General features: G+C 29.6%; 3 protein-coding genes across 8 annotated transcripts; all 3 read right to left on the bottom strand.

Annotated features, from left to right (window-relative positions):
* Window positions 1-1,541: 1,541 nt before the first annotated feature.
* LOC111297719 (uncharacterized) lies at window positions 1,542-2,601 on the bottom strand. Its single transcript, XM_022892358.2, has one exon. The coding sequence runs from the start codon at window positions 2,370-2,372 to the stop codon at window positions 1,788-1,790; it is 585 nt and encodes a 194-aa protein (XP_022748093.2). The 5' UTR covers window positions 2,373-2,601; the 3' UTR covers window positions 1,542-1,787.
* A 1,932-nt stretch (window positions 2,602-4,533) lies between these two features.
* LOC111296486 (uncharacterized) lies at window positions 4,534-13,706 on the bottom strand. Of its 6 annotated transcripts, none has more exons than XM_022890817.2 (6): window positions 13,662-13,706; window positions 13,450-13,540; window positions 12,266-12,398; window positions 11,700-12,133; window positions 10,546-10,897; window positions 4,534-5,954 (listed from the first exon to the last, which is right to left on the bottom strand). In XM_022890817.2, the coding sequence occupies exons 2-6, from the start codon at window positions 13,482-13,484 to the stop codon at window positions 4,773-4,775; spliced, it is 2,136 nt and encodes a 711-aa protein (XP_022746552.1). In that variant the 5' UTR covers window positions 13,485-13,540; window positions 13,662-13,706; the 3' UTR covers window positions 4,534-4,772. The 6 variants fall into 6 exon arrangements, with proteins under 6 accessions (XP_022746552.1, XP_089597094.1, XP_022746554.1 ...); XM_089740968.1 differs by having other exon boundaries at window positions 12,266-12,383; XM_022890819.2 differs by having other exon boundaries at window positions 13,450-13,537.
* A 7,063-nt stretch (window positions 13,707-20,769) lies between these two features.
* LOC111297718 (putative methyltransferase TCM_000331) lies at window positions 20,770-25,639 on the bottom strand. Its single transcript, XM_022892357.2, has 4 exons — window positions 25,565-25,639; window positions 25,048-25,455; window positions 22,390-22,641; window positions 20,770-21,165 (listed from the first exon to the last, which is right to left on the bottom strand). The coding sequence occupies exons 1-4, from the start codon at window positions 25,637-25,639 to the stop codon at window positions 20,770-20,772; spliced, it is 1,131 nt and encodes a 376-aa protein (XP_022748092.2).
* Window positions 25,640-26,598: the final 959 nt, after the last annotated feature.

Below are 26,598 nucleotides of genomic sequence, written 5' to 3'. Positions count from 1 at the left end.
TTTCCTTAGTACCCATCAAATTAAGTGTTCAACTTCTTCCTAAAAAGATCTTAAGTTACCCTTTTCTTATTCTTTCACCTACATTTATCTTTTTTTTTTTACCAATTTCAGCTTCATTGCTTTTTAGATAAGATTCCTTAACTTTTCTTTCATTTTCACTATTAATTTATCTTTCCTTTTATTTCCATCTTCAAATCCAACATGCCACATTTATGTGACTAGTTCAAGCTTGATGTTTGCATCATAAAAATTTCCAAAAGACAAATCCTAATTACAAATGTGCGTAACTAGTCACTCAAAATTTTTCAATGTCAAAAAAATTACCCTACATAATTAAATTCTATGATAAAAAATAATGAAATATCCAAGCAAAAGTGACTTTGGAGTCCCTTGAAAATTGTTCTCTATTAGAAATGAAAGATGCGACAATTTTCTTTTCAAATGGATTGAATGATTTAGCACATTAAGGCTTTGGTTTATTTAAAAAGGGTTCATGATTTGAAAGGAACAACAAATATGTATACTCTTTTATTTAGGTTCACAAATGAAATGTAAATTTTTTTAAAAATCATTATTTTTCTAAAAATCAAACTAGTTTGATATTCTTTTTAGTATTCAAATGTAGTATTTTAATAAATATTAAGGTCAACTGTGATGGGCTCAAGATTCTTGAAGGTAATTTTAGAATAAAAAAAAAAAAATTTCATAATTAATCTTTTTAATGAATTTCAAACTTTCAAGGCTTGATATTTTTGAATCTATCAAAAGGTTTAAATCACTTCATATTGGTCTCCCTTGCTTTAGCAACAGGTGGTACATATGGTCTTCATGCATAAATAGGTAGCATTAAATATTAACAAATGGGCTTTAATGGCATTAAAAACTCTGATTAGGACTGATAGGTATAATTTTAATTCCAAAATTATCCTCTTTTTTTTTTTGGATATTGGTGATATGTCAATGTAATATAGTATTGGAGATAGCTAATATTATTAGTAATAGATATGATGTGTGTATTTGCTATTAATTTAGCAAAATATTAAATTTTAGAATATTTTAATTTTTTTCTTAATGATTGTACTAGTTCATGTAAAACTTTCTAAATTATGCATCATATGAAGTAAAATTTTGTAAAATGTTATGATACAATTTATTAATTATTTATCAATAAAATAAAGAATCATATTTATTTTATTTGATGTATTTTGTTTTAATTTTTTTACTGTGATGAAAATTATGATGAGTATTGTGATGGAATTTGTGATAGATTTTTAATATAATTGTAATGGATTTTTATCATATGATCATAATATACTATAATTATGACAGAAAAAGTATGAAAAAAGTTAGTAATAGAATTTATATTTTGTGACGGAATGTAAATGACTGAACAGGGAACAAAATATTATGACAAAAAATTGAAACATATTTTCAAATTTTGTGATGGAATTTGACAACAAAATCCAACGAAAATTGTGACAGAATTTTATAACATTTGTAATGGGTATTATCCGTCACAAAATTTGTGACGGTAAATGATAAAAATTGTGACAGACCAACATTGGTATTAGTCTCGTAGTGTGTGCATGAACTTGTTCAAGTATGTAACTTTTAAGTGTCAGCAAGAATCTTAAACGAATTAATCCAAACATCAGTTAACTTCGCAATTACAAATTAATTCAATAAAAACTGTATATATCGTCATTAATTTTAGGATAATGTTTAAAAAAAAATAAAATAATACAATGTGAACAAGTTCTTATTTTTTGTTCCGGTTTAATCAAATATTATTTGGAGCCAGCAGGCTTGTCAACACTCTGACTACCTTGGCCACCTTGACCACCCTGGCCACCTTGAACATCTCCAATATTAACGGTCCGTATCCTAAATCTATCGAGCCGCAGAGGTGATTCATCCCCCTTCTTAGATGGCGTGGTCGGTGAGCCCAAGCTCAGACTCCTCTGCATGGTTTTAACCTTCACTTGATTCGATTTGACTTGAGCCAACACCCTGCCAAATTTCTTGAACAACTCAATAAACTCATTTTGAAGCCGTGGAAATATTTTCTTTAGCAACTCCTGTCTTCTGACATAGAATTCCCTGAAAAATTCTAGCAGAACCAACAATCTTGGGTCAAATGACGTCCCCAATCTTTTCGCCCATTCCTCGATTCTATGATGATTGTCACCCATGTCACTGTAACTTCTTCTGTAAAGACCACTTTCCAGGAGTGACAAATCATCATCATCTCTCCAAAAAAATGGAGATCTACCCATGTCTGATACAATTGAGCTCATATCAGGTAGGTCTTGCTCATCTGATGGATAACCTTCAGGCCGCCGCATCTCCTGATGACGATCCATGGTTGCCATGATTTTTTCCTAGGAAAAAAATATATGGAGTTTGCCGATAGTCGTGTGATTTATTATATTAATATTGGAATCTTAATTCTGATGATTAAGATTCAAATTCTAACAACTTCTAATAATAAAAAAAATGGAGTTTAAGTGTATATAATATATATGCCTTTCGAGTTTTGAAGTTTTGAATATACAAAATGCATGATGGTGTTGTTTTCAACTTCTGCCTGGTTGGGTGCAGGCGTTTATATAGATATATAGAGAAGAAAACAAGAATGCTTGCTGAGCAATCAAGGATGGAACTATGAAGTTTTAAGCTAATAACTTGGTCATTTTAATTGAGCAACACGTTTTTTAGTATTGACTCTTCCATATATATATATATATATGTCAAGAAAATGTTTAATTCTACTGCTTCTGCCTATGGATTAACAGCCAAGTCATTGCACACATATATTTGTTTGGATTAAATCAAAACAATTTGGTTTTAATGATATATAGCAACAACAAGGGCCAATGGGAAACTCTTTTGACCTAAACTATAAGAAAATTCTTGTAGAACTTTCGCTTTCCTTTCAAGCAAAGGATTTTTAAGGGTGAATCCAACTTGCGGGCAAGTGAGAAGTTTGTAGATTTCATAATTTTAAACATAATATATCGATATAATAAAAAAATTAATATGAATAAAAAAATAAAAATAATATAATTTAAAATTTTAATAAATATCATATATATATTTGAATTTGATAAAAATAAAAATATATTTTATATGTAATGTGTCAATATAAATTATAATATAATAATTTTTATATTTTACATGCATTAAATAAAAAATAAATAAATATAAATTCATAAATTACCATATCTATTGCATACCCCCATGTCTTGGTCTCTAGAAATAATTCAAGGGTTCTTAGTATTGGACTTTTGCTTCTCCATCTGCAGATGAATCGCCTGTCAACTTGGATTGCCTCAATGCTGACTCCAAATTAAGCCGCCTATAAAATACTAATATAAAAAGGAGTTTCATTGATTCGGTTTAGGATATTGTAATTGTAGACTTCCCTTTGTATATATCTTTGATCAAAATATTATTCATTAAATAAAATAAAAAAGTCTAAAATATAGAAAAGACTTTTAAATTAAAATTAAATAATTATACCTAAAGCATTAAAAAAATCATTCAAATCTTATTATTTTATTATAATTAATTGAGCCCTAAAACATTTACTTTTTTCTAATTAAGTTTTTAAATTTTTTTTTTTTATATAATTGACCTTCTGAGTGAAAAAAAATTGACGATGATAATTAATCAATTTTTATTTAACAAAAGATCAATTAAACAAAATAGATGTTTAAAATTTTAATTAATTATAATAAAATGGTAGAGATTTAGATGATTATTTAATTTTAATTTAAAAAAATAATTTTTTTATACTTCAGCCAATAAAATATTATATATATGTACAGTAACGCCTAAGTTTGGTAAGTAAATTAAATGACTTGGTTCAAGAACCATGAAACGTACAAGAAAAGTTCAGGGAGCCAGGTCCTGTTTATAGAATCAGTATTCCAACCGCAAAAATAAAGGGTTTCAAATACCCGGATGTTAACCCGAAAAGCTCGAGGTGGAGACCAACTACGTGCGTTGCGTGAAACATGGCACTTTCTTATGGTTTAAAACTGCTCGCGGTCAACAGGTTTGAACACCCGAGAGGTGGCAGCCCGGCTATGACCTGATTTTAAACCAGGTCTTGATTCTAGAACCAGAGAAGCTTACGGCTTTAAAGCCATGGTCCAAGCTTATTTAGAACTAATGGAGGTACCAATGAACCTTGTTCTGCCAGAAAACAACACTGAACTGGCCTCTACTATTTGGATTTCAGCGTTCCTTCAGCTCATGGGACAATGTTTTATTATGAATTTTGTCATTCCAATCTAGTTTAAAATTTAACGCGTGTAGTTTTTTCTCTAAAATTCAAACTTTAACATTTAATAACATTTTTTCCTATCTTTTAGAAGAGACGATATTTAATAAATTTATAATTTAAATCCGACGTATAAAAGCCTTTTATCCTATTCTTAAATTGCAACCTTTTTCGTACAAAAAAATAAAAAATTTGGTTTGAGTGATTTCTACTTGCATCCCACAAAGGGAGAAACGAATCTGATCAGAGCAATATACAAGTTTATTAGTACAATAGTATTTATTTAAACAAGAGTATTAATGACATAATACGTATATGAATACAGTTGCATCTCTTTGCAAACTCTATCTCCCTTAACTACTATCGAGAACATGAAGAGATAGTGATACAGAATTGGCCTTCCAAAAGATATCACAAGGCCAACATCTTAATGTGAAACAAGCATCTTTTCTTCAATAAGATGCAATGTAAGTACGTAGTTGTGCTACAATGTATGGGTGTCTGGTCTAAAATGGTTATCATAAAAAGAAAACTGATCAGGACGTACCCCAACTGATCTGGTTGTACGGAAGGCAGGAAATCCATCTTTAGTGGGTATCTGTGGCACTAGGTCAGGATAGGAGGGGAATGTGGGATAACTCTGCAGACTGGATGAGGGTAGGCCATGTTCCAAGTTATCAAAACAAGGTTTCTGACTGGATATTCTTGACCCCGTCTCTGCATATCGGCCAGTGAGAATTTGATCAGCATTTATAAAACCAGATGAATTTGCAGTTGGGACTGTAGGAAAACTGGATCTAGTATCCATGTATGGGCTACTGAAAAACCGATCACTAGCGAGTGGCTGATAATTACTAGAACTACTTGACTTGATGTTCATATAAGAGGTGCTTAGAAGATGGTTGCTAGCAGTAGGTGCAACTCCTGCATCAGGGGAATAGTTTGCCAAACTCAACTGCAAATCTGAACCCAGAAAGTTCACTTTAGAGGGCTCTACTGAAAAGTCAGTTGGTACCCTGAAGAGTCCAGGGCATCCAACAGGAATCTCTACCTTATGCCCAACTTTCCTTCCAGAAACAGGAGGGTTAATAGCTTTTCCTCCAGATGCACCTTCTATCAGTGGCAATGTATTCATTTTCTGTTGTAATGACAGCCTAGCTTGTTTAAGTGCATCCAGCACACCAGAAAACCTGCTAGACATTTCATGTGGCACCAATGCATGCAGCTCATTTCTGTTTCCGGGAGGCTCTCTATGTGAACTACTGCCCATATCAGATGAAAAGAGTAGCACTGCTTGGTTCCCAGGTGAACCATGAGTATGTGCAAATTGATGGAAGCTATCTAATGAGGAATGGTTGCTCTGCAGACTCTCCTGATAATGATTTTCCTTTGCCATGGGAATTATAAACTTTTGACATTTAGGATTTAGAGATTCAGGAGAAAGGGAGCTGCTAAACCTCCGATCCTCTAACTGATTCATATCACCCTGTGAAGGTGGCACAAGATCATTGGAGTGCATTTTGGGTAATTCTCCAGAGAAGCAAATGTGTTCTCCCTCTGCCACTTGGACTTGTGAGCTAGCTGTCCCAGATACATATTGAGCTTGTGTCTTGATCTCATCTCTTTCCTCAGTGACATCTGAGAGGTTCCCAGGATCACATGAATCCTAAATAATTTATGAGCAAAACACCATAATGTCAGCATTCACAAGCAAGATTTTACACAAGTGCCACAACATTCAATAAACTGTCTTGATAGCATAAAATAAACTCAAGGATACCTATTGTTTATAGCAATTGGTAAAACATTAAAAGACAAAGATAAGCAACTGTGCATATAGCAACCCCAACAATGAAAATGACGTCAATGCCTTTTATCGCCATGCAAAAGCTAAGTGGCCTTTTCTGGATAACAATGCTGTAGAAAGAGTTTAATATCTCATTGTTTTGGGCAATATCTGATGTCTCATAGAATCCATGAAAGAGAGTAGACTCAAGACGCAAAGACTTGCCACGTTTGGTAGGGAGGATGGAAAATTCTTTTAATCCAAAGATTGAGATTCATAGCATGTGCTATTTGGTAACTCAACCATTAGATTAAAACTTTTTCTCTTTTCCCCTTTCTTTCCTTCCTATGGAATAGAGTAGGACATGAGAACCCCCGACTAGATAAGCATGCCTCATGGCATACTTGAAAATTGCGTAAGTACGAAGGGTAAAACTAAGGAATAAGAGTCGTGCCCTCTTCCAACTGGATATATGTATGTGCATCTACATGTTCCTTTCCTAGAATCCTATCATTTGTTCAATTTGGAAACATTCTTCGTTTTCTTCAAAATTTATTTTATAGAACTTTATAAGGAATTCCATCACCATCTGCAAGAAGCAACAAGTCTTAGATAGTGAAGCTCAATAAAAGGAAGCAGTATATCCAAAGGCATTTTCTACTCATTTGAACCATATTAACCTTGCCCACCCCTTCCCATTCTCAGCTGGTTGACAAAACGAAACCAAATGGATGAGATTAGAGTCAAAAGTGCAAAAGAGTAGAGCCATTGAATTTATCATAGACAGGCAAAGACAATAACAAAACAAACAATTGTGAAGGTATAATTGCCATGCTTTATAAAAAGGACACAGAAATTTCCTGGGACTCTTCAACAGTTTGACTTATATTGCAAATATTTCCCTGCTACATCCCATTTTTTTGGAGTCATAATAAAACTTGGAAAGAGTGCCAAAAATGCAAAAGACAACTTAAAACTGACATAGATGTCTAAATCTAATTTAAAATTACCAGAGAAACTTGTTATTATACCATACACTTAAGACAACATGAGGCACCAAGATAAACTAGCTTCAGATGCTAAAAATAGAATTTTGGAAAATATTCTTTTGATGTATGGAATTTTTCCACCATAAACAAATCCAATATCATAGACATTTCTTTTCCAAAAGAGAACTTTAAATATGGAAGATATTACTTGGTCTGCAAGACATGAAGATCCAATTTGTTCTTTTTTGTGACTACAACTCAAACTCAGCAACAAAACTACCAAAAAAGGATATCCACAAATACATAACAGGAGAAAAAGACTGATAAAGACAACAAGTTGTAGACAAAAAAGAAAGACCAGAACAATCAAAACCTTATTTCCTGATATCTATTTATCTCATGATTCTGCTGGCTTAACTTACTGATGTTCTTTACATTTTCAGAAGTAAGTCATGCAGGACATAGGATGCTGAGCAACCCTGTGGGTTTTATTTTGAGTAGGTTTCAGTTATCGAGTTCATATGCTTTTGGTATTTGACTGACAGATCGTCAACACTCAAAGTACATAATAGAGTGAGTAGAGAGAAGGCTGCGCCAGACCATGAAGTATTGGAAGCAGGGAGTAAGAAGATTGGGAAATAGGAAGCAGGTAGTTGGAATTGAAAGCAGAAAGTAAGAGGTGGGTGGGACAGAGAATTCTACACATAAAGTCTATTCCCAGCACACCCACCCCCCAAACCTTTAAAATGGAGGTAGCATCCCCTATATATAGGCCATTAGATGTAGTTAATGCATCCAATATAGATTCATGCTAGCACTGTGTAGTATTGAAGACTAAAATGCATTCCAAGGTGTAATAGAATGATGCTATTGAATTAATCAAGAGTTAATCTAAATAAGAGAAGAAAGAAATAGACCAGAAAAGAAGAAGATTAAGACCAGAAAAGAGATATAAGAGCAAGGAAATTAGGTTTTTTCTTCACAACCCCCAAAATGTGCATGTACATGACAGTTTTTAATTCGTGAATTATAACCCACAATACATAACTACTATTCCTATAACCGACTAATCTTTGGCTTGGCAGCTTGCACTAGATAACTTCATTCTCAACTCCTCTGCATTACTACTGTCAGTTTCCTTTAACCCCTTATTGGTATCCTTGTCAGCTTCTAACTTCATCACACAAGGTAATTGGCTACCAGAACTTACATTGTTACAAAAAGGTGGACATAGTGCTGTGTGTAGAATATCACAGAAGGGAGACACTTGTAGAAAAATTAAGGGAAGAATCTTTACTCGCATCATATCCAAGCTCATTTCGGCAAACTCTACAAAGCATCCCCCTCAAATTAAACCATGTACATTGCTATTAGTATAGGAATTAAGCCCACCAATTTAATTGTATAAATAACATAAAACTTAGATACTACAAAATTTACTTTCCAGGCACACTTAGGAACAAGGGTAAATTGATAATTCCATATTAGCCAAAACTGAGCACCTATAGTGGCACTTTTAGTTCACACTTCCTAGCTATGTCTATCAATCAACATTCCTTAATTTCTCAAGTTACTGAAGTATTTTATGTAACTTACCAACATATTTTCTTAAAGGAGAGTAAAGCGGGGTAGTTTTAGACAGGCAGATCACATGAATAAAAGTAGCACAGAAAGGTACCCATACATGCACACACGCACACATACATAAAGATAGAGAGTGATCCAGACAATAAGGGAAGAGAAAAAGGATGGAAAACCCTAAAAGCTTAATTACTTGCAATGCTTCCAGTTACTATCATGTTGTGTAATGATGTTTATTTAAGCATTTACCTTGCCTGCTAACTTTAACAATATCCTCCAAAGTATTTAGAATTAAGATTATTTCATAAATTCAGATTTGCCTGGAATGAAATCTCCAGTCCAAATTCAGTTAGTTTCCTGATTTGGAGTCATTATCCGATGCATAAAATGTTTCTTGTGCTGCTAACCACCAACATGTTTTGGGGACGTTAGCAAATGTCAGTAGTTTCATTGCAGTAAGTGGCCTTAATCCTCAAATAAATGTGGATAACAGAGGAATTTCCTAGGGGACACAAGATGATAGGACAGTCAACAAGGATCCCATCTTTAGAACCACATGTCAAAATTCTTTTAATTTGGATTTCATCAAATCCAGTTAAAAAATATAGAGAAAGATTTGCATGTTACCCTTTTTAATAATTGATTCTAACTTCAACCTTAGGCTGATTGTAGACAGTGATATATGCAGAATTATTGTCAGCTACCATGTTCAGCAACCTTATTTGCATCTGAGAGAGAGTTTTCTCATCTCAAAAGGAAATAAAGGATAATTCAGTCCAAAAGAGATACAGCATTTGCTAACTACCAAACAACTGCAGTGGAGGTTAGCCAAACCAAATCAAATCCACCCAACCCCCACCCTAGCACCCCCTCCCCACTCCCCAAAAAAAAAAAAAGAAAGAGGACAACTCCACTCACACATCTTCCCAATTCAATAGAAGTTAAAGCTTTTACACCTACAATATATATATATATATATATATATATATATATATATTTATATATATGAATGAATGAATGTACTGCAGCTCGAATCTAACCACTTGAAATAGCAAAACTGGTGACCTACAGTTTTTGTTAGGCCCCATTTCTTTTTTTCATTTGTCTTTACATTTAAGGAAATTCTTTTGAACATAATATGATATTGCTTAGGTTTTATTTAACCTTTGCTCTATCTTTAAATTTTTCTGATTTCCAGCCTATATCAACAGAAAACAAGCTTTCCTTTATCGATTCCTAAAATACTTTTCCTCAAAAATCATAATTAATACCACATTAATTATGCCTTAAAAGCATTAAAACTCTTTTCAACTGCTCTTTATAGCATTAGTGACCAAACATTTTACTTTTCAGCACCCTGTACAGTCCAGATGTCAAGATGCCATTACTATTTTATTTGAATTAGAGTTAAAACTAATTAGAAAGCTCGTATCCTCCAAAAAAAATTAAATAATACAAAGCTCATCAAAAGTACTGCAGAAGCCCTGATGAACCAGCACCAGTATCTAGGTAGGCGTTTTACAAGACCAAAATCATATGCCATTATATGAGACGTATGCAACTTCATATTCCAGTATGTGAGAGATGACAAGCATCCAGTAATTACAAAACCAAGGATGATAAATAAATCCATAGTATTCAACTGGTAGGAAAAGAAAAAAAAAAAAAAAGCAATTTTTTACACTAAATGCCTTCCTAATCCAGTAGAAAATTTAATTCCATTACTCAAGAAATTTTAATATGTCCAACACAGTAACCTTGAACTCAAATTGTCTACCAAGGAATTTACTTCTTGTTTCAAATAAACATAAAAATGAATGACACAGTTTAGCATGATATCACAGCTAAGAAAGCAAAAGAACTTAAACCATTTGTATCAAATAGGTTTTGCTGATGCATACCGGTGTACCATTGTTATTTTCTCTGAACTTCTCTTCCCATTCTCTTTGGGCCCTTTCCATTTCCTCATAATGGCCATTAAGTTGTGCTTGATGTTCTAGTGCCTTTTGCATGTCTTTCTCTCCTTCATACCCATGAAAACCAAGATCATAACCAGTTACATTTCTTTCATCTTTTAAGGCATCTGAATGTAGATTGTCCATTAAGCTTTTATTCTCACACACTTCAGAATGCATTGGCAAGATATCAGGCTCACTTTCAAAGTGATTGATATTAACTTCTGAAGAGCTTACAAATCCATTTACTCGTGGATCAACCTTGATATTGTCTGATTTAAGCTCCTCTCCTACTAATCTAATAAATAAAGCAAGCATAGATAAATTTTTTGTTACTTGACTAATGAGAGTACATACGTGTGAGGAAATCCATGTTGAGCATGCAAGAAGTTAACATGTACCAAGATGAAGAATATTCTCAAGTGAAGTCATTTTTTAACTGAAACTGAGAAGAATGATCCTCATTATAACATTATTTCATGTTAGTCTTTCAGTTCTAATTAAAGCATCTCAGCTACAGATCTGATAAATAAAGAAAGCATTGATAAATTTTTTGTTTTTACTCACGAATACTAGTGTGGAAATCCATGTTGAACATGAAAGAAGTTAACATGTACCCAGAAGAAGAAAATTCTCAAGTGAAATCCTTTATGTAAATGGAAATTAGAAGAATGATCCTTCTAATAACATTATTTAGTTTGATCTTTCAGTTCTATAGTTTCCACCACAAATTAAACCATACAAATAGTATCAAAGTAAAAATGCATTGTCCTCATCTCCTTTGTTTTTCCTTTGTTTTTGTTTCTTCATTTTTTTTACCCATTGTAACGGTCCAGTCTTAGATCTATTCTCACTACACCCATCCTTTTCTGTGTCAAATCATTTTTTTTTTTTTTTTATAATTTGCAATCCTAATGTTACCCATTCCTTGCATCAGAAAGCAGTGCTTGTCATACAGGGTTTATCATGCAAAACTATAGGACTCATTGACAAATTTACTAAAGCTCAATATATTATTTTCTGTCTTTCCATTTTTATTCTTAAAAAAGGGCAGGTTGCAATGTTGTGATAGAATAAAAGCAACAGTATCATGTACTAGCCTTGATTCCCTACGTCTTGTCTGCCTGCATGATTTAACCTGGCGGTGTTTTGGGTACGAAAAACCCTTCAACGCAAAACTATTGCACCTTCTCACAAGGGAATCTTTATACTTTTCAGGAGACTGAGAAGCACTCTTGCGGCCTTTCCAGGACAAGCTTCTAACAGATACTGGTGAAAATTCAAGGTCAGAACCTGAGAGTTCCTCTGACTTTTTTCTTCTCACTTTTGAATTGACAAAGCTCTCCTCTTCTTTAGTAGAACCATTATCCATGTTGGATTCAAAAGGTGCATCCTGATCAGAGCTTGAATCAAGGTCCTCAGATATATCACTTACTCCATGATTCTCCAAAATGGCAAGAACATCTGCTGTTGCCTTTTCAGCCCTCCTCCTTTGGACAAATACAATTTTTAGTTGTTCCTCCAGTTCAGCTACCTAATTCATATAGAAAACCAACATTATAAAGCATTAAACAAAGAGTCCATAAGTATCAGCACAAGAGAGAGAGAAGAAAAACAAGAACCAGCAAATCTCAAAAGGCCTCCTATGTAAAATATGAAAACATACCCTTCTTGCCAGTTCATCAGCTCTCTGTCTTGCACTTTTGGAGACAGATCGTTCAGACAGTAAACGTGCTCGAAGGAATTCAATGGTCATTGTGGAATCCTCCACGTTGCAAGTTTTCCTGACAAAACAAGGGCTAAATAATCACCCAAAAATCAAACAACAAACTTCAGACTTTATTTAGTATAACTTTACACTGGATCAACATGTCCCCGTCCCCTCTCACTCTTTCTCTCTCACATTCACACACACCATGCAAGCATCAGTAATACATAGAAAGTTATGTACAAAGTTCAAACTACAAAAACCAAGGTTCCTTCAATTCATCCACAAAGTATGAACAATTACTAAAGCTAACACACAGACAGAAAATCTATATTTACATCAAAATTTCAGTTTCTCCTAACGAATAAATGAATTTACTTATAAAAAAAATGTACATAGGAAGCAGGAAGACTTGCTATAAAGGCACAGAAACAAGTACTTCCAATGCATCAAGAAGCTTCCTCCGGAGAAAGGGAACTAGCATGCAAGAGAAAACTTCACTGGGAAACTAAACAAGTAAAAATAATGGAAACTAACCGTGTTTTAGGTACATTTGAAATAATACCCTAGATATTGGGAAACTTTGTCACCAACTAAAATTAAATCTGCATCTAAAACCTCTAAAATTAGCTCCATTAGCAGTCACCATAGCTTCAAAAGTAGAATTTGGATCACCCAAAGCAGTTCTCATGCTTTCTTATGTTGTTTTGCTCGTAAATTTTGTAAAGAGAAGCATCCCCAACCCAATCAAGAAATAATGATGTACCCAATGACTGTCCTTTCAGTTCCTGATCAATCCAATTCCAACAGATAACTCTCCAATTTATCTAGAGATGAATGTTTATTAGTTTAAACCAGGGTTCACATTGCACCAATCAATACAAGCATGCCAGAAAAGTCTCAAATTTTGGCTTCTTGACTGAAGCTCACTCCTCCATAAACCAAAACAAAGAAACATGCAACATAATACTCATCTAAAAAACTCAAAAGCAATCTAAAAAAAAAAAAGAAGAGAAAGTTTATACCATGCCAAAAAAAAGGAAAAAGAAAAACAACTCATGAGCTAAAACTACTTAACAACACAAAAAACTAAGTGAGAGCATAAAAAATCAGAAAGGAAGAAATACCCAGACTATATTTACCTTTGATCTTGCCTTTCCTGATCAGAATTCTGCATTTTAGAAGCTGGAGACTTTGATCAACGACACTCCAAATATCCCAAAAAGCCAGCTTCTTTAATTAAAAGGGAAAATTTTGACAAAAAAGAACCAGAAAGAATTAGAATACGATGATGAGTGACAAAAACAAGGTTTCGATTCAGAAAGCGAAACAAAGAAACGAGAGTGAAAAATACGTTAAAAAAACAAACTGCATTGAAGAAGGCACAACGGAATTGGACGACTTTTACTTTATTTTTCTTGGTAGAATTATAAATGAGTGCAATGGACCCATAATTATTATTGAGCACTGTTCACATCAAATTATATTTATTGTATAAGAAATAAAACTTTTTAAATTGTTAATACAAATAGGAAAGTGTTATTTTTACCCTCTCATTAAGATGAATTTTCAACTTTCAGACACTATCAAAAAGGCAGAAATAGAAAAAAACGAATTGTTCATGGAAAAATTTTGAGCTTAAAGACCTAAGTATGATCTAATTTGATGATATCCAACCTGAAGCAGATTTCTTAACTATTATGTCGTTTTTGTCATTGTTGCTTGGATCCAGTTTGAAAATATAGCCAGATTCCACAATTTTGAAGTCTTCAAATCATTATCAAATCCAATGCCTCAACAAGATTTGGAAGTTGTCAGTAATTGGATCTATTCCATTAATTTTGACTAGAATTATTTAAAATCAAATTAATTAAATTAAATTGTTTTATTTTATTTTCTGTTAATTAAATTAAAATTGTTATTTTTGAAAATTTATCAATTATATTAAATTTGATCAGTTCCATTAATTTTTATTAAGTTAATAATAAATATATTTTAATTAAATTATACTTTAAACTTTTAAATTTTTAAATTTAAAAAAATAAAAAAATCATTCCATAAATCTTTAAATATTAAATTATTAAATTAAAAAATCTTATAATTTCTAAAATAAAATACTTTTATTTCATATGTTTTTAGTTTTATATTTGAGTTTTATTATATTTTGTTTAAAATTTTAATTAATTCAATTGATTTCACTTTTAAATCAAATTAATAAAAAAATTAAAATTTTTTTAAAAATTAATTTTGATAAGCAATCGAAATTAATTTAATCCTCAATTGATGAATTGAATTAAATCAAGTAAATTAATTAATTGGATTAAAATCAAATTTTAAACACCCTTGATTGTCGGACACATGGGATGCGGGGTCTCACTTGACCATAGTCGAAATTACCAACCTCCCTCTCTTTTGCTTTTGGCAAAAAATATAAGTCCGAAAATAATTCAAGGTTAAAATGGTACTTTTAAATTCTTATTACCAATTTAAAAAATATATTTCCTTTTAAGATAAATATAATCTAAAATGTGCAAACAATAATAATTATAAGTCAATTGCACTTATTTGTAAACCTCCGATTTTATTTTACAAATTTTTATTTAAATAATCGGTGGAAGAAATTTTTTTTTTTTATAATTTTGGACAGACAGTCACGTAAACTTTTCTGCTGTCTTTGTTTCATTTCTTTTCTTTAATTAATCTCATATATTTCTCTTTTTTAAGTTATTTCTTATGAACTTATCAAGATTTTTTAATTGCCATAAAATTTTGTATAATTATTATGTTATCATAAGCATGAATATTTTTAATGTAGTGTTTTCACTGCTGTTATTATGATAAAGCTATAATCATTACTGTTATCGTTCTTAAATGCATCATCATAATTTTCTTTTGTTTTGTTATACCTTCCTTATTTTAGCTTTTTTATACTTCAGCCATAAGAAAAGTTTTCATAAAAGAAAAAAAATTAACATTGTCACCAAAAATATCTTTATTTGTTTTAAAATTTTATATATATATAAATGATTAACTAAATTTTGTAGATAGTTACTATGATAATGCTGTTCGATAAAAATTAACATTAAAAATTAAAAATAAAAAACTTATTTCTCTTGTACAAAAAAAATTATAGTGTACGGATATTAGTTATATTGATATCTAGGTGGTCAAATCAGTTTTAGTAGGGTCACTTCAAGTTGGATCATTTCGTGACAAAATTTTTTTTTTGATTATTTTGAATTCAATCATTTTACATTCAAATTATTTCAAGTTTGAATCATTTTGAATTTAAATATTTTTTAAATTACTTTTGAATCAAATTGTTGATTTAAAATAATATCAACTTAATTTTGGATATTTTGAATTGATCTTTTAAGCCATTCACATTTAGATTAGCCTAAATTCACATCCTATAAGTATTGATTTGGATTGTTAATATTTTTCTAATCAAATTAGATTGAATTAGATCAAGTTTCAATAAGTTACACTTGATCAAGTTTCAATAAATTACACTTGCACAAGTCTTTTAGTTCAAATTAACTTTTACAACTCTAGTTATATAATATTATACTTTTTTTTTAAATTATAGTGGTTTTAACAAGTGCCATTTTCTAGCTTTGATAAATAAATATATATATATTAACTTTCATTTTGTAAATTTGGCAATTCTGAAAATAAAATGAATGAAGCCCGAGGCTTAGCCTTGTCAATAAAGTAGAGTAAAGATTTCAAATGGGCCAAGCATTTATGGGTTATGCTTGACACTGACATAATTATTATAATAATAGATTGTGTCCAGCATGATTCATTTATTTATGTCATAGTGTGGGTTAAGAATTTTGTTGGTACGTGCCCTATAAGACAAATCAGTTTTGATGAAAATATTATGGTATTTGATTTCTTATAAAAATTTTAATTATTTTATCATAATATATATATATACATGTAATTGTTATTGATGCATATATAATAAAATCCTTGGAATATAAATAGAGTTTTGCAAAAAAATTATAATGAGATTTTATGTCTTGATATTTCTGTCTTATCAAAATTTAGTGAAACTTTACGAATCCAACTCTTGTCTGAGTTAAGTGGTTTGTTGCTTATGAATCCACAACCAACATAGAAAAATGATGAGCATATAAATTTTGCCTAGCCACAAAGCAATCAAAATAAAACATAAAGTTGAAAAATACCTTCTTCAGTTTAGTGCATTCACCAGTGAAGTGTCCCAATTTTCCATAATTATAACAAGTTAACTTCGTTTTGTCTTTCTTACCATCATTCTTACCTTTATGGCACCTGGCACTCTTTGCCTTGTTTGGCGTAGATCCATCTTCAGTGTCCTTCCTAGAAGGTTTTCCACCCTTTTTACACTTATACCTAAATGCCTTGTGCAAACTAACCTCAATAACATTTGCAACACCGACAGGGCTAGCAGCTTTCATGCGCTTATCCTCATAACTATAAATGACAATATGTCATTAAAGGTTCTGGCTGTATCATTATATGTCATTTTTACCTTCATGTGCTCCCAAGTGTTGGGAAAAGAGGAAATAACAGTTGAACCTGCTGCTCATCAGTCAGGATGATCCAGAGCCTTAAGTTAACGGATCAACGTAGACGTCATCCTCATAGCTTGTTTCATCAAATGATGTGCCTTTTTCTTATAGGCATTGGACTTCATGTTCAATTCAAACAACTTAGTCTAAGAGATCATATTTGTATTTTAGGCTTTCCACATCTCATTGGTTGTATAATACTACTCAAACTCGCCTATCAATTCATTGTGCATGCTACTTAACATAGTAAAGTACACATAATGATCTTTATTGTGCTGATTTGATAGGATTAAAGATCTTTGCAGTGTTAAGCAGTATTACCAATTTTTGGCTCTTACATGATCTGTTCGAGGTTCTCCAAAACCCTTTAATCATCTTATGGCACCAAATGTCATTGTTTTCGCCATCCAATTTCTATCTTTTGTTTAGATTAGCAATAACGTTCTTTGCAACCATATTCAACTATAATAGCAAAATGTGCAAGGTAATTAGTAATTTCACCACAAGATAATATTTTGCCACACAAATTCAAATTAAATAATGAAAATAATTCACAAGTTGCAAGATCAAAGAATCACTATGCTTTCAAACATCTACCACATACAAGTACTCTTTCTCATTAGTTAAAATAATTGATGCGCAAAATTTTAGTTTTAGTTGTAAAATCATATTTAACATCTACGCAATCAAAACCTCCAATTTAATATAGCATTTTTTTTGGCTTGTTACTAAATTGCATATTTCAAACAAATAGCATGCTTTATAATCCAAAAATAAATCATGCTTGGCATATACAATTAATAGAAATTTAATGATGATAATAATTAAAACATGCCAAAGCATATTATATAAAATATTTAAAGTCATTGAAACGCCATTCATGCTGCCATAATAAATTCTGTTTACTAAAAAATGTAGAAATTAAATTAAAACATCTTTTATAATTATTAGAAATTTATTAACGGCATAAATTAGGATAAAAAAAAAGTTACGGAAGTTTCTAAACTGCAGATCCCGACCACGGAATTGCCCATGTGCACGAGTAAGCTCCTGATATTTGGATTTTCATTTTTCAAGTTATATTGTTTATAAAAATATTTACATTGATTACCAAATTCTGAAAAATACAAAAAAATACAAAAAAATAAAATTTGGAGTTCTAGATTTATGTAGTGGCAAGGTGTTAAAATTCCACCTCTTGAGACCATACACGCGCCAACACGCGCTTCTTGGCTGCGAGTCAGATACAATTTTCTAGCAAAAAATAATTATACTTTTAGAAAATCCCACGGTGGCGTGTGCAAGCCACGTGCTTCCTTCCCCGTATTCAATTTGGTGAGATCTTGAAGCCATTATTTTGTTTGGGTGAGTTGAGTCTAATGAAGTGGTCAGAGTACGAATCAAACACCGAAATTTTGGTCACGCTCTAGCGCAGGAGTGGATTGGGTTCCTAGTCTCACTTTATCTTCAACCTCTAGTTTTCATTATTTTCAGTTTAATCCTTAATTTTGAAATGCAAAAATTCTGTCAATCTACAAATCAAAATAATGCATATAATATACCTCTGGAAAGCCTACAATAGAAGGATTCTAATATATATAAAGATTGCATCAAAAATCATACGAGACAATGAGAAAAATCAATAAAAGTTTTAGGTCAAATAACTAGTGTTTCATTTTTCTCCTTGACATGCATCATATGAAGCTCAAAAATTTCAGATATCAATAGGCATATGTAGCATTATACCACAAAAAAATTATAATCTAATTACATACTTTTCTATATCTACCATTAACATGCCATAAAGCGTACAAAAACAAAATTATTAAAAATCAAAGACACATTCAATGATATCAGCATGTTTAAACATGATTTTTAGATACCAAAATAGCACGAAAATGCCTGTGTGAGTTTTGATACGAATTTAAGATAATAAAAAAATTAATTGATTAAATTTCGAAATTAATCGTAATTTGATCAAACCTATTTACTGGCCTTTTGCCTTTTCAAGTTCAAAGCCAAGTGACTCTAGGATCTTCTTGTCCTGAAGTTTCATGAACTTTCAGGTTTCGGTCAAACTTCTAAACATGAGATGAAAAATTGCTTCAAAGTTCGAGTAGAATCCACACTTTTCACAGAGCAAAAACTTTGCTGTTGCCAATGGAGGGAGAGGAGATTTTTCTTTATTGAGGTGAACGATAGTGTTTTTCTCGGGAGGGGAGAATTATTTTTATTTAAGTTTTCTAGCTATTAGATAGATAGGCAGACTATTTGTTTTTAATTTACTTAGTAAACGATTCCAAGTCTTTTATCCCCTTTTAATTTTTATCATATAACATTTATGGTTTAATTTAACAATTAAAACGCTAAAATAAAGAGCTAAGTCATTATTTCTGAAGCCTTAATTCTTAAGTAATGTTTGATATAAAATGATCACTCAAAAAATTATGATGATTTATGTACATGAATAAATCACAATGTTTGATAATTATTTAATGATCGCACATGATGATAATCTTGAATTATTGAAAGTAATTAATTTATTGTATTGGAGGTTAATATAATTTTCATCTAAAAGGGTAAGAAATTTTATCATTGAGGGAAATGATATGTAAAATTAATAATATTTAATATTATCCATTTAATATATTAATTAAAAACTTACTTCTTAAAATTAATTTTTATTATTTGATATTATAATTTTTATATTTTTAAACTAATATTTATTATAATAAGTTCACAAATATTTTGCTTGATTTTTTTAATTTTTAAAATTTATTTATAATATAATCTTTTCATTTTAATATATTAGTTTAATTTTCTAATTCAAATATCTTTTTACATAATTTATACTATAAAAACTAGTTTAATATCAATAAATATATTTTTAATTTAATAATTCAATTATATTTATTATGAATAATATTTTATATACAAATTATTTTATTTAAATAACATTGAAATCATTAACTTATGTAGTTATTATAATGTGCATTTAGTTATTTTGGTACTTCAAACAAAATAATGTCTAATTTTTAGTAATAACAAATATAATAATCTTTAATTATTAAGAATTACTTATTTTTATCATAACAAAGAGATTTTAAATTATGAGTGATAAGATCATATTGGTGATTAAATTACTATGATAATCTTGCAAATGATACTAAACACTACTTTATAAGTGAATTATCCTAAATAGTCGAACAACAGGGATTTGATTTCAAATTTCGTCGGTAATTATTAATGAAAATTCAATTTTACCAACAAAAATGCATTATCGACATGTTTACTACCAATGAAAATTTTTTTATCAATAATTTTATTGGTAAAAATATTACTGACAAAAAATTAACTTTTACAAATAAAAAATTTCATCGATAAAAGTCATATTTCTGATCACGTTGTCACTCCCCAATTGAGTCATTGACTATCATATTAGGTTTAACTAGTAACATTAGCCTTGGCTCCGCTACTTAGAGCTCAAGCCATCTAGGCCAAACACTTTCACCCTATAAATATAAATAACTCCTCTCTTTTAGGTACTATTCATTCAATTCCTTACCTTTATTTCTAAGTTTTCTCTATTTTTCTTTCTTTTCGAATATTGACTTGAGCGTTAGAACACAAATGTCAGAGAAATCTCTGACCTTTGTTATTAACCAACCACCCACCTTATGATTTCAAATTCTTGCCTTGTCAAAATAGCTCGACACCAATAAATTTGAAATTTTATCTTCTAATATTTTTTCATTATATAGGTATTCTTAGCTAATTTGTACATAATGTGTGTAATTTATTATTACATTTTATATAGCAAGCTAAACTCAAATCAACGGTCTCAAATTGTTCATCTTCCCAAATACAATAATGATATCCTCTAATTTTTAATTCATTTAACTACTTCTTTGTCAATGAAATGACAATGTTAACTCTCTCCCCCTTCCTCTCACCCTTCTTTGTATTACTTAGACCATTAGCTATATGTGTTGCAAACCTTATGAATAACTTGTCGATTATTGTATCTCCAAAATGACTGCAAAAAATGTGTTCTGTAACAGCTCTTAGAATATTTGCAACATTTTTCCCACTTTGGATGTAAATGTTGTTCAACCCAAAGTCTTTGTCATGCATCATGTCATCTCCATCTCTAGGAGGAGTGGAGTCCACTTTGAAAACTTGTAGCTCGTTGATATCAAATGATCCTTCCCTCTCGACAATCTCAACTACTTCTTCCTCACATGGTGTATAGAAAGGAAGGTTGAACGAATTCACATCTTCCTCTTTTACAAGTCCCTGCAATTATAATATATATATATATATATATACACAAAAATCATTAAAAATTTTTTTAGAATTTGCAATTCAAATTACATTTTTTTTTTATAAAAGATATTATAATTTAAGAATAAAAAAAGAAATTGTAGGTATTGAGATTCTAACTCCAAATCTACCAAATGTCAGCTTTTAAAAGTAATAGTATAAATCAATTAAATTAAACTTTAAATTCAATTATGACTATCTTATATGTCTTCAGAATTTATAATCGAAACATATTTGTATTTTAATTTAGAGCTTTAAAAATTATTAGTAAGATGAATATATATATATATACATATGTACATATATATATATATATACACTTTAAAAATTTTTTTTTAATTATCTCGTATATTGGCAGTAGAAATGAAAATTTACAAGCGGATTTAGCTATTTGTTAGTAAACATTGAATTATCAAATTACTATTATAAAATTATTAATTTGGCACATGATAATCAATTATATCTACTAATGAAATTTGTAAACATCGTTTATATATATATATATATATATATATATAGAACTAGTATTTTGCACCCGCATCGTTGCGGGAGAATTTTTTTATTTAAATTATTTTTAACATTAAAAATGTATTTTATTAATAGTGATGGATGCTAATTTTAAGAATATAATCACAGATTGAATGATTTTAATATTTATGGATTTATTTTTATTCTAGAAACCTCCTATTCTCGTGATACAATACTTAAATTTATGGGAAGTACATGTCCAATTACAATCATGATTTATGCACGATCACTGTAATATTATATGGAATTCATGTTTATAAATGTTAAATCTTTACATTATTCATAATTTATTGTAGAATTAATGGCATATGTAATCTTTATACTGGAGTTAAATATTCATTGTAGTATTTAATTTTAAAATTTTTTAATATAATATATATGAATTATAAATTTATTAATTAATACGATATTCAATGTTAACGTGATTACTTTTAAATAATTAACTTTAAATAATGACAAGTGATAGACAAGCAATCTTTTAAATATTACATTAATTAATAAATTTATAATAGAATTATCATATTAAATATTATAATTCCACTATAATTTTTGAACTCCTTATAACATTAAACCTTTATTTTATTTTGATAATTATAAAATTATAATAAAAATAATTGTCGGCTATATGCTCTTATATTTAAAGGGAGATTGTAAGGAAAAGAAAAGAACCTCTGCAACCAAGTCAAGAAAGGATTTAGCTAGGAGCTCCCAATAACCATAATCTTCGTTTGAGAAAATTGGATTGTTCCGAGCCATAAAGGTGAGCACCATACGCCCCGTAGGCATTATTTCTTTGGAACGCAACCTTAGAAAATTTGAGAAGTCTTTTTGGAATTGCTCTGCATAAGCTTTGAAAACATTAGGAGGACTTGAGCTTGCCATGTAGATGTTCCCCTTATTGTTCTCTATTCCTTGTGGGACCTAAACAAAATTGGTCAAAATTTAGAAGAGATAAAGTGGGTTCTTACTAATAATAATAATAATAATAATAATAATAATAATAGCAATAAGATAAAACAGATAACTAGAGTTTTGCAAATACATACTATACTAATTGAAAATAGAGTACTATAAATTAAATTTTAGTCATTAAAGTTTTCACAATTTTTTTCTTCCATATATCATCCAATTATAAAAAGTTATGGATTGATCACCAATATTTTTAAATTTTAAATTTTTTTTTCACTCAGCTATTAAAAGTTAATGATCGTTACATGATATTATCATATTATTTGATACATCACATGGTATTATATTTTAAAAAAAAAAAAATGGATGTTGAAAAAAGGTATTATACATTTTGTCACTCAAGAGTTTTATTTTGATCATCTAACTTTAAAATTTTACAGTTTAATCACCAATATTTGTGAAATTTATCAATATTTTGATTTTCATCATCAATTTTTCACTATCGATGTCGCATTGCGATAATTTGTGGTCACCAATATTTTTGAAAAATGAAATAATATATTATTTTATTATTTTTGTCATCTATATTAAAATATCTCGTGATAATACTCAAAATAAACTCTCAAACTTTATAAAAAATTAAAAAAAAATTAGACTTTTGAAAAAATAGAAATAGGCCTTTGATTTTTTTTATTGTATGTAATTAAAACTAGAAATTTTATTTTATTATAATTATATCCATTAAAATTGAAAATGGGTGAATAAATCTAATTTTCACATTTATTAAAATAATATTCCTTCGTGTATTTGTCATCCAACTCATTTAAATAAATTCAAGTATTTTTATAAATTACATTAGTCACCCAAGAAAATTTTAACAAAATATGAAAATTTTAATAATGTCAATTTTTTAATTATAATAAAATAAAAGTTCATAACTATGGGTGTAAATGCTATATTAATACTCGCAAACTACTCAAGTTCGATTTAAATAAAATTCGAATTTAGTTTGATTATTATCGAGTCGAGCTCGAGCTCGAGCTCAAATAGTTAGATTCATCGATCAAACCAAATTTGAATATTTTTATATCCGATTCGAGTAGCTCATGAGTCTAATCGAGCTTTTATATTTAAATATATTTTTATTATTTTAATTAATAAAATATCTTGAACTTGAGCTCAAGTTCGAGCACAAATAATCGAGCTTTTATCAAATATAAAAATTGAACTTATTTTTACATGTTAATCGAGTTTGATCAAGTGAACTCTAATAATTCAATTTTTATCTCGAGTCGAACTCAAATTAAAAAAATAAAATTTAATCAAGTTTGAACTGAGTTTTGAGCATCGAATTTCGATTCGAGCTCGAGCTTAATACTGTATTGACTCGAACTCGATCGATTAAACCCCTATTTATAACCTTAATTATATAAAATAAAAGATTAAAAGACTTATTTGAATATCATCATAAAATATTATGATGTAGATATAAAAGATTCCAATATATTATATTAATTTCACACATTTGATAATAAAAAATTTTAATGCAACCTCCACATCAATATATTGACATTGAAAATCAAATTATTAACAAATTTCACAAAAATTGATGGTCAAAATATGATTTTCTAAAATCAGATGACCAAAATAAAATTTCTTAAAGTAGCTGAACTCGTAATTTATCTTTTTTAATATTTAAAATTTATATGTTTTATAAAATTTATAATGACACATGGTACGTCAAATAACCTTTAATACCATGTAACAAATGTTACATGATGTGGACAGTACAACAGTTAGCTGTAAGTCTTTAATGATTGCGTAATCAAAAAATTCAGAGATCACAATTTTTTCAATTGATAATTAAAATAAAATTTTTAACAAAAAAGTTAAAAAAGTCTTAGAATAAAAATTTATTAATTATTTAAAATTTTATTATAATTAATCAATTTTTTATTTTTTATTTTGATTCAATTGAATTTTTAATTGGATAAAATCTAATTACTTGACAAAATTGAATCAATTAATTTTTAAATTATAATTAATTAAACATTAAAATGATCTTAGAGAAGTAGAGAGGGGAAGAGAAAATAGAGAAGTAAAAGAAAAAAAGAAAAAAATTATTTTATTTTATTTTATTTTCACTTATTTTAATTGTATTATGTGACAAATTTTTATTTATTTTATTAATATCACATAAAATTTTATTTTAGTTGTCAAAAAAATTAACAACGTTAAATTTTTATCCAAATAAGAGTTTGATTGAATATTAAAAAATATTGGAGAGATTGATTATTTTCATTTAAAAAAAAAACGTAAATGATTTTTTAATTATGTTTTATGGGCTTTTTATGCCCTTTAGTCAAAATGTTTTTGTTGATTAATCATTGAAAGAAAAAAGAGATGGTGGTGACCGACCTTTGAGAGCCAATGAAGCCCATATGAAGAGTGTACAAAGTGCAGGCTCGTGCTTGGAAACAGTCTCTGATAGAAAGAACCTGGCACGCCTGCTATAAAACACAGATCCTGCAGCATCTCTCCCTTCTCTTTCTTAAGTCTCTCGTAGAAACCAGGAACTGAGCTAAACACAGTGTTGAAGTCATTCCCTGGGAGATCATTTAGAAGCACTTGAAACTCAGGCAACTTCAATTGTTCTTGATGGCATATCTCATGGATGATGTCAATAACTTGAGATATAATCTGGAAGGTATTTGGACCTGAAGAGCAACCCAAGTCTGCCACCTTGATACTTGTTGGAAGAGTTTTGCTGAACAAATCTGTGATGGCTTCTTCAAGGATTGGCCTTGCCTTTGATATTACTGCTTTCTAAAAGATTTAACATAAGAACAATCGGTTAGCTTGATGCATAATATAATGGAAAATATTGAAAAAAAAACAAAAACAAAAACTGATGAAAGATGGAAAGAGAAGAGACTTGTAGGACAGAATTATTGGCATAGCTAATTTCATGATCTGCTGCATTCATGCAAAGAACCTTTTCCACTGACATTTTGCTTAATTGTTCAAACCTAATTATGCAATGTTGCGATGCTGAGTGATATATATATATATATATATATAAAACAAGGGTACAGATCATGAACTAGATCTGGCCAAGTCATATACTGTTTATATTATAAAAGTGGGGCATCGGTGAGGAAACGATATATATAATATATAATATATAATAATCCCTCTGACTTCGTTTTTGGAAGAGGCCCCACCGCATTAGTAGAGGTCAATAGACACAGAAATAGGGCAGCAACTAAAATATTAAATCATTAAAGAAAATAAACATCTTCCATTGGATCTTCAAAGACGGTAGGCGCGACTCTTCCAACTCTTTAATAGTATATATTATTTGCTACCTACCCATTAATTTTTTTCCTTTTTTGTCAATATTAAATATCTTTTAGTTATCTGAACCAATTATATACTATTAAACAAAAATAAATAACGTCTACAGCCAAGTTCAGTAGGGATCTTCTCAGTACCTCCCAACTATTTTGTTCCCCCGAAAGGATCTTTTTTTTTCCATGAAAGGTACGCAAGTCAGATAATTATAAAAAAAAAATAACAATAGTAATTATGATAATTTGATTAGGTGTGATTAATTATTTAATTAAAATTTTTAAAAATATTTCGATTAAAATTATTTAAAAAAGTATATTTTAATCTATATTTTTAGTCTTAGAATTAAAAATATAGGTACGGATGCAGAGGATATAAATATCCCACAACATTCATCCGAAGATATTATCTTAAAATTTTTTAATTAAATTTTCTTATTTTAAATATTAAAAAAGTTTTAGATTTTTTTTAATATTTTGATAAAATTTTTAAAAAATTTTATCATTTAAAGAATATTTAAGAAATCTATTTGTTTTATTAAAGAGGTTATGTAATCAAACTTATAAAATATTTTATGAAAAAATTAATTTTTAGTTTTTAATTAATTATCCAATCTTT

Source organism: Durio zibethinus, chromosome 12, assembly GCF_047325235.1.
Source record: "Durio zibethinus cultivar Kanyao isolate XHJ-2024 chromosome 12, ASM4732523v1, whole genome shotgun sequence".
NCBI lineage: Eukaryota > Viridiplantae > Streptophyta > Magnoliopsida > Malvales > Malvaceae > Durio > Durio zibethinus.
This window is presented reverse-complemented; position numbering and strand designations above follow the sequence as displayed.